Here is a 9,542-nt window from a genome sequence, read left to right on the forward strand (position 1 = left end):
GGAAACTTCTATTCTGTTGTCCAATTTATGGAAGAATTGGAACAGGGTCTGCTGAAGCTGCTGAGACTGACCAAACAGGAATCCACACACAGATTGTACTGTGTGGTGACTGTGTACTAAAGGTTGAGGGTGAGCTCTTTTTATAGGCTACTGACCGTTAGCCTGCCCTGAAAGCATCCTTATGGAAGCAGCTAGGGAAACTCAAAATGCCTGAAGGAATCAGTCTTGGCTTGTAAAATTTGGAGGTTGCTGTCTCTTCAGGCCTCATGTGGGAAGGTTGGTCTTATTGACCATTTAGAAAAACTCACCCCAGTGCAGGTTAGATAATAGCATTCGTATGATTTGGGATGCAGTCCCACTTGGTCTGCGTAGCTCTGCCACAGAATTCACATTGCCTTTAGCGTTTTATAAATATTCTCCATTACCAACTGCTTTGTACATCTTCCTTGTAGAATTACAAGCGACCGATGGATGGCAATTATGGCCCGCCTGCCAAGCGACACGAAGGGGAGATGTACAACGTCTCGTACAGCACCGGGCAGGGGCAGGCGCAGCAGCAGCTGCCTACAGCACAGACCCAACAACCGAGCCAGCAGCAAACTGCACAGCCTTATACATGTCCTGCTGTGGAGAACCAGTATGGGAGTACATATCCTGCCACCGACCGCCGACCTGCAGGAGGGCCGCAGAACCAGTTCCCATTCCAATTTGGCAGAGACAGGGTCTCCGCTCCCCCAGGCTCGACTGCCCAGCAGAATATGCCACCCCAGATGATGGGTGGTCCTATACAATCTACTCCAGAGGGCCTGCAGCAGGGCACCTTGTGGCAAGGGCGCAATGAAATAGGGTACAGCTATCCAAATCGGCAGAGTTCAGGCTCTGCAGCCCAGGGGCCTGCTTATCATGGAGTGAATCGAACAGATGAAATTCTACATTCAGATCAGAGGGTAAATCACGAGGGGCCATGGCCCTCCCATGGGAACCGTCAGCCTCCTTATGGTCCTTCTGCCCCGGTACCCCCAATGACAAGGCCCCCACAGCCTAACTACCAGACCCCTCCTAGCATGCAGAATCACATTCCTCAGGTATCCAGCCCAGCACCTCTGCCCAGACCTCTGGAGAACCGCACCTCACCCAGCAAATCTCCGTTCCTGCACTCGGGGATGAAAATGCAGAAAGCAGGACCTCCCGTCCCTGCCTCGCATATAGCCTCAGCAGCCGTACAGCCTCCTATGATACGACGGGACATCACCTTCCCACCCGGATCAGTGGAAGCTACGCAGCCTGTGTTGAAGCAAAGGAGACGGCTGACAACGAAAGATATTGGTAAGACTAAGTTCCCACTCTGCTGTAGCTGTTGGGGATGATGTCTGTCAGAGGACCATCACCGCTTTTGGGGACAGGTTGTTGGGAAGGGGAGCCACCAAAGGAAATGGGTCTCAGGTGGCTTTGTCTGAATCACCACTCTCTCTCTCTCTCTCTCTCTTCCCCCCTCCCCCCCGGGATATTTGGTTTGTCTGCACTGTGATCTGTAAAGCCCTGTGGAATGGGCTGTTGTGCTGTCCATGGAATCGGAAAGCAATATTGAGTGTCAGTCCTTTTTTTGTTTCTCAGCGCCAGGAACTGGAGGTATCATATGTTTATATTACAGGAACTCCTGAAGCATGGAGAGTGATGATGTCTCTGAAGTCTGGGCTGCTGGCTGAAAGTACGTGGGCCTTAGATACCATAAACATCCTGCTCTATGATGACAACAGCATAATGACCTTCAACCTCAGCCAGGTGGGTGCAGATGCTCTGAGATATAGGTCTTTGAAGCACTGACCTATGTTCAGAATTCTGTCAACAAGATAGCAGAATACAGGTCGTCTTCGTCTAGGGCCAAACTTCCAGCCATCCCAACATTTGCAGAAATGTAACATAACTGTTGTGAAGGCCAACCCTGAATACATACATGCACAGAGTCTGACTAATTGCATGCCCCACTACTTTGTCGGTATACACCGTTATCCACTTGCATTGTTTGCAAATGCAAGGTTTTGCCTGGATGGTGGATGTTGTCGTCTCTGTGGTACAAAAAGGGAATAACAGGGATGAGGTGTTCAAACCGATCTTCACAGTAAGGGCACCGCAAAATGCTGAAGGCTGACGATCTTCTCTGATGATCTACAATGCCATTTTGTTTTCTCTAGCTGTCTGTCAGGCCTCTTTTCCTGACGTTTGGATGCCAGTTCAAGGAAGTTATCCTTCTTCCTAAGCTGGCTCTGGCTGGGTGTCTTGTGCATGTGGCGTTATACTTCCTTCCTCCTCACCCCAGCCACAGCAAAAAGTATGAACTACAATATTGTAAATACTGTTTCAATTGCTGTTGTATTTTGCCACCCTGTGCTTGAAGGAAGGAAGGAGGTGACCAGGAAAGGGGCATAGGGGCGTGTCATATGTTCGGTCAGTGATGGATAGTAAAATGCTGACTCTTTTTTTTACTCCCCCTCCATCACCCCCTTTCCCAGAAGATGGGAAGTCTATTTGGAGTAGCAAATACTGTAATGTGTAGCCAGTATAAGAAGAAACTAATTGCCAATACTGCTTCAGCCCTTAACCATCTTCTGACCAACCTCCCCAATCACTTGTATTGGCCTAGCTTGCTCTGATTTTTTTTCTCTTCCCCCCCCCCTTGTTCTTTCTATTGCAGCTGCCAGGGTTGCTGGAACTGCTGGTGGAATATTTCCGGCGTTGCCTGATCGAAATCTTTGGGATCCTAAAGGAATATGAGGTGGGAGATCCGGGACAAAAAACACTATTAGATCCTGAAAGATTCTGCAAGTCTTCAAGTCCCCCTCCTGAAGAGGGGGATGAAGAGGAGGAGCCACAGAGTCCTAACTCTGAGGAAGAGGAGGAGGAAGAGGAAGAGGAGGCTGCATTTGCAAGTAAAGACAAAGCACCCCTAGAGAGCAATGAAGAAAAACTAGTCAGTAAATTTGACAAGCTTCCAGTCAAGATAGTGCAGAAGAATGACCCATTTGTGGTAGATTACTCAGACAAGCTGGGGCGAGTACAGGAGTTTGAAAGTGGATTGCTGCACTGGCGGATTGGTGGTGGAGACACCACTGAACACATTCAAACCCACTTCGAGAGCAAAATGGAGCTACTGTTAACTCACAAACGAGCTTCCTGCAACTCTGCCTTGAGAAAACGTTCTGCAGCTGAGAGCAATCCAGGAACTAGAGAGGGGGAGAATCTGCCATCTGATGGTCCCCCGGAGAAAAGGATAACCGCTACTATGGATGACATGCTTTCGGCACGGCCAGGCTCACTGGCGGAGGAGGAGGTCAAAAACTCGGAAGCAACAAAGGAAAGCAGCAAATTTCCATTTGGCAGTAGTCCAGCTCAGAGCCACAGAAATATCAAAATTCTGGAGGACGAACCTCACAGTAAAGATGAGACGCCCCTGTGCACCCTTCTAGACTGGCAAGACTCTCTAGCTAAACGCTGCGTCTGTGTGTCTAACATCATCAGGAGTTTATCGTTTGTGCCGGGCAATGACTTTGAAATGTCTAAGCACCCCGGTCTGCTGCTGATTCTAGGGAAACTGATTCTCCTGCACCACAAGCATCCGGAACGCAAACAGGCACCACTGACCTACGAGAAGGAAGAGGAGCAGGACCAAGGGGTGAGCTGCAACAAGGTGGAGTGGTGGTGGGACTGCTTGGAGATGCTGCGTGAAAACACGCTGGTTACGCTGGCCAACATTTCTGGTCAGTTGGACCTCTCCCCGTACCCGGAAAGCATCTGTTTGCCTGTCTTGGATGGACTCCTCCACTGGGCAGTATGTCCATCAGCAGAGGCCCAGGATCCTTTTCCAACCCTGGGGCCTAATGCTGTCCTCTCCCCTCAGAGACTGGTTTTGGAAACTCTCAGCAAACTCAGCATCCAGGATAACAACGTGGATTTGATTCTTGCAACTCCCCCCTTTAGTCGCTTGGAGAAGGTCTACAGCACCATGGTGCGCTTCCTTAGTGACAGAAAGAACCCAGTGTGTCGAGAGATGGCTGTGGTACTACTGGCCAACTTGGCACAGGGCGACAGCCTGGCAGCTAGAGCAATTGCAGTGCAGAAGGGCAGCATTGGCAACTTGTTGGGCTTCTTGGAGGACAGCCTGGCAACCACTCAGTTCCAGCAGAGTCAGGCCAGCTTGATGCACATGCAAAACCCTCCCTTTGAGTCGACGAGTGTGGACATGATGCGTCGGGCAGCTCGGGCGCTGCTTGCCCTGGCCAAAGTGGACGAGAACCACTCTGAGTTCACGTTATACGAGTCGCGGCTGTTGGACATCTCCGTGTCGCCTTTGATGAACTCGTTGGTTTCACAAGTTATTTGTGATGTACTGTTTTTAATTGGCCAGTCATGACAGCCGTGGGATGCCTATACCCCTGTGTGCGTGTGCGTGAGTGGAGAACTTAGAAACTGACTGTTGCCCTTTATTTATGCAAAACCACCTCAGAATCCACTGTCTGCCCTGCGCTGCCCTGCTTCTCCCTGGGGAAAGACGTCCCCCTTCCCTTTTCCCCTCACCCCACCCTCAACTCTGTCCTGAACCCCCAGTTCAAGGAGACAAACGTTCTGCCTACGTAGAAGACTTTTTTTTATTTTAACCAAAGTTACTGTCGTTTACAGTGAGTTTGGGGAAAACGACTTGCCGTGTTATCGCATCGACAGGCGCCACTTTCATAACTGTTTTTAATGGTAAACTCGGAAGGACAAAAGTGACTGCTGAACTCTGTGTGGTTTATCGTTGTACATTCACAATCTTGCAGGAACCAAGAAGTTACCAGTTGTGAACAGACCTTGTCCAATGGAGGCCTGTGCAGTAGAGTGTAGAACTTCATGTACTGTACACCTTAAACTGTAAACATACTGTAATAATGTCTCACATTGAAAAAAAAACGCTGGATCAGCAGCAAGCTGTAGTTTTTAAAAATGTTTTTAGTTAATGTTGAGGAGAAAAAAAAGGCTTTTCCCCCAAAGTATCATGTGTGAACCTACAACACCCTGACCTCTTTCTCTCTTCCTCCTTGATTGTATGAATAACCCTGAGATCACCTCTTAGAACTGGTTTTAACCTTTAGCTGCAGCCTGAACGCTGCCACGTGTGTATATATATATGACGTTGTACATTGCACATACCCTCAGATTCCTTGCAGTTTTGTCCCCCTCCTCCCCACCCCTTTATAGTATGACGAGTTAACGAGTTGATGACCTGCAAAAGCGAGACACAATTATTTAATCTCTTGCCAGACATCTCTCTCTGGAGGATGCTGTACAGGTCTTTGTGTATAAAGTCATTGCTGTCTCAGCAGCCAATCAACTTATAGTTTATTTTTCCTGTTTTTGTTTTCTTTCTAATCGAGGTGTGAAAAAGTTCTAGGTTCAGTTGAAGTTCCTGATGAAGAAACACAATTGAGATTTTTCAGTGATGAATTCTGCATATTTGTATTTCAGACGATGTAGCTAAAAACTTGATGTAAATTCCTCCCTTTTTTCCTTTTTTGGCTTAATGAATATCATTTATTCAGTATGAAATCTTTATACTATATGTTCCACGTGTTAAGAATAAATGTACATTAAATCTTGGTAAGATGTTTGTAAGGGTTTTTATTTTTTATTAGAAAGATGGATACTATCTGTGTCTCCACTGACCCTAATGCCACGTTCTTGTCTGTCGGCATAGACTAGTCATAGTGGTGGTAGTTTGCCTTCATAAATACAAATCCTGCTTCCAGAGAAAATCTGAATTTTATAGTGGAAACTTGGGAGCTAATTGGGGATCCATTCATTGTGAGGTTAAAAAAGAATACAATTTAGAGGCAGAAAAACAGTTGCCTTTTGGTATTTGAAAGAAGAAAATTTTATTTAGAAAGAGATATGGAGAGAGAGCTTTCTTTGAACTTTGTCTGGACTCTGACTTCCTGAAAGAAAGGGGGGTTTCCAGTAAGCAGGGTTTTAACAACCTTCAGCCAGCAACCAAATTTCAGTCTATGGTCCAGTAATCCTTGTTCTGGATGTGACAATCTGCAAGTTAATAGGTTCTGGTTGGTTAGTAAATGTATAAATTTTACTTTAGCTTTTCATAAAACATTGCAGAAATTTTGGCGAGGTCAATAATGAAATGCCATGTAAGTAAAAAGACCAGCCAAGGAAAAGGAGTGAATTATTTTAATGTAAATATCCTTTCTGTTCAAGAAACCAGAAACACCGCTCGTGTTTCGATGGTGTTTCTGCTTTTTAATTCATCCTTCCTCTCTGACATGTCCCAGTTCCTAACTTTGAAACCCACTGCCCTTCAGTGATTAGTCTTTAATTTCAGACTTCTGGAAGCAATTCCACCTCAATGTGGTGATGTTTATTGGTGATAATCAGGGGCTTCAAAACCAAACACTATATTTATAACTTTTCTTGCTTGGCTGGTGGGAATTGGGGAATCTTTAAACCCCCAGTTCCTTGGGAAATTGAGTTAATGGGGAAGTGAGCTCATAATAAAGTAGTATCTCTGATGGTCTTATTTTTGTGCTTTTAAAAAAGGTGTGTGCAGAACTTCAGCCCATTTTCATTTAATTTTAGCCATGTGCTAATTACTGGGATGACCACTGAAGTATCAAGTGCCTATTACTGCATCAGGAAAAAGTTTTTCTGTATGTAGAAAGATGACGATCTGTGTCTTTAACCCTTCATTTCTGGTATGTAGATTGTCCTGTCTCCTAGCTGCTTTGTTTAAATGGAGAATCTCATGTCTGGTTCTTGTAGGCATTAGTGAACTAGGAAATCTGAATTGACGGTGTGAGATTTTAAACTAAAAGAACCTCAGCAGCAATGTCCACAAGGTATTGCCAACAGCTTGTGTCCAAGGGCTTGTCTGCAGGCTTGCAGTCTCTTTTCATCCTAAGGGGACTTCAGGTATTTCACAGCTAATGCTATGTGGAGAGGCACAGAAGAGTGAAGCTGCCGATAATTACCAGTTCCACTGACATTTGCTAACTGAGCTGAGGGGAAACTCCTAGCATGTTCCCCACAAGGCGGATTAATTTATGTATATTCCAGTGGTCGTCTTTAATTAAAAAAAAAAAAAGTATACATTAGCATAGATGGAAAATAAGTACAGTGAGAACAAGCAGTGTCCACAATTTGTAATTAAGTTAGACTCAAGTCCCTGACTTTAAGTCCAGCAGAATGCAAGTCTTAATGCTTTGACCTGACTTCTACTGTTGCAAGGAATGCCTGTGAAAATTTGAAGCCTAACTCCTTTTCTTGACCCAGGGAGCTTAGGCAGCCTTTTATCATTCCCAATAGCAGGAGAAAACAGAAAGCTGGTTCTCCCATCTTCCAGTCAGAGCCTGGACTGAAGCATCTTTATGAACTTCCTTTGAAGATATGAGTGAAGATGACTGTCAGTTCCATGTATTGCTAGAACATCATTTAACAGAAGAAAATGCCATAATACCTTTGCAATATTTTGCTAGATTTATTTTAAACCAGATTACAAACAAAAACTAACATGTCCTTGATGGACTGTGGTGCCCTTATTTAAATTTAACTACATCACTAAGAAGTACTTTGTGAGGTCTTGGCGAAAGCAAAATCTGATAAGTCACTATTCACTCTGTGGGCAAGATCTTGAGTGGAGCCTTTTTCACTATTAGTAATGTTAATAACAATGTACAAATATGGTACGTTACCCAATGCACTGTAGCATTTAATATTGTATAATGTACTTTGGCATGTTACTAGCCTAAACTGAATTGCTGACTTAATGCTGGTGTAGTATCTGCATTAGGGGGGCTGTACTGGTATAATTACATCATGCAAAATTCCTTAATGTAGACAGGGTTTAAGTGCGGAAGACAGACAGTGATGATCGTTGATCGGGAAAGTTGTGGCCTGTACAGAATTGCCTTGGCTGAGTTCTGAGGCTTTATAATTAGAGGGTTGGAGATCTGTCCTCAGGTATGCACTGTGGCACAGCTAATGGCATAAAGCAGATAGAACGAACAGCGTTGCTTCAGTGGAACTTACTGCAATGGTGATATTCAGGTATTAGTTCCTTATGTCCCTCCGGGGAAGAACATCATAGTGGACTCAAGCTGGTACTTCTCAATGACTATCACTGCCTGCTCTGTAGGTTGCTTTTCGTTGAGCGGAAGCTAGTTCATAGTTTTCACTGATGGTTGCCAACTTGTATCACAGTATCGGCATCTCAAAAAAGTGTCTTAAACAGTGAGCTAGCCAAGGAGGCCCCTTCCAAGACTTTAAGCATTTTGGTTTTATAGATGCTACTTTATAGCCACATAACAGATGCATCATATCTATTAAATGAGAACAGGATACTTGAGTACCACTAACTTAAAGAATGCGAGGGCTCTTGTAGTTTTGTTATCCTGGGGATAATTTGCAGTTACCATTTGGGGGATGGGGAGGGGAAGTATTAGGTATGGAGTAGGAGAAAGAAGGAAATATTTGTGTAGGTGGATGTACATTAAATGTTAACCTGAGTGATTCACACATGCAACGAGGCTCTTCCTGCTGGCTTTGGAGTGAATTTCCTTAATGGGAGATTTTAATTTTCCATGTTACTTTTCAAACAGAGGGCAGACTTAAATTTTAGACATCTTTTAATTGGCATTCTAGCTGTCACTTCCAAAGTGTGGCTGGTTACCAGCTCAAGTCAGGTTCATTACTTTCTTAAAGGCTGAGAGGCAGTTCATGACTTTTTGTCATGAGTCTTTTTGCAATCAAATCTGTACTGACAATGTACTTTTGACCTACTAAGCCCTTGCAGCTACAGAGGAACAGACCAAATGGTGAACGATTGCTATAGATGCCATTCAGCTAAAGGTTGAAGAAAATTCTTGCAATTGCTTCTCTCGTTCCTCCTACATCTTGCACTTTTTTGGTAGAGAAAGTTTGTGCATCAGCAATATCTATGAGTGTATTGGTTTTATTTCTCTCAAGTACATGAAACTAGAAAATATATTTTCCTCCTTATGTGAAAACATATCCCTTAATGACTGTTCTTAGATTATCTCAGCTGTTTGCAGTATTCCCTAATCCTCTTGGTTGCCTACTATAGGAGAAAACTGCTAGGTATTTAAGAGTCTAGAAATGGCAGGTATGGGCGTTCTAGTATCAGAATGGGCTGTTAGTGATTTTATTTTTTCCTCTCCTCCCAATATGGGTGAAACTGAACTAAGTTGTCAAGGAAGAGCCTAACTCCAGAGCACCTGGTTTTGAAAGATGTTCTTGTGCAACAGGTGCGTACTGTGTCACGAATCGAGCCGTGGTGTAGACGTTGCTGTCAGAGTAATTGGGTCCTACTCCAGTGCAGGCAGGCCAAGAGCCCGTAGAGCCATTGTTCGGCCACGTGGGGGAAAGTTGGAGGATAAAGCTTGTGGCAATGACACAGGTTTAAACGGTCTCTGCTGCCCTGTCTCGGCCAGTCCTGGTCGCTGTGGGGGCTGGGACCCAGTGCACGGCTCCTTTTCCGGGGGGGG

General features: G+C 44.9%; 1 protein-coding gene across 2 annotated transcripts in view; it reads left to right on the plus strand.

Moving 5' to 3' along the window:
* The window catches only part of ARID1A (AT-rich interaction domain 1A), a 78,332-nt gene extending 72,699 nt beyond the window's left edge, over positions 1-5,633 (plus strand). The window contains exons 18-20 of one of the 2 annotated variants that reach the window (XM_065421869.1): positions 453-1,326; positions 1,652-1,782; positions 2,693-5,633. In XM_065421869.1, the coding sequence (XP_065277941.1) occupies positions 453-1,326; positions 1,652-1,782; positions 2,693-4,408 (2,721 nt within the window). In that variant the 3' untranslated portion in view covers positions 4,409-5,633. The remainder of the gene's footprint in view (positions 1-452; positions 1,327-1,651; positions 1,783-2,692) is intronic. The other variant, XM_065421870.1, reaches the window with a different exon arrangement.
* The last annotated feature ends 3,909 nt before the right edge of the window (positions 5,634-9,542 follow it).

Source organism: Emys orbicularis, chromosome 23 (genome assembly GCF_028017835.1).
Source record: "Emys orbicularis isolate rEmyOrb1 chromosome 23, rEmyOrb1.hap1, whole genome shotgun sequence".
NCBI lineage: Eukaryota > Metazoa > Chordata > Testudines > Emydidae > Emys > Emys orbicularis.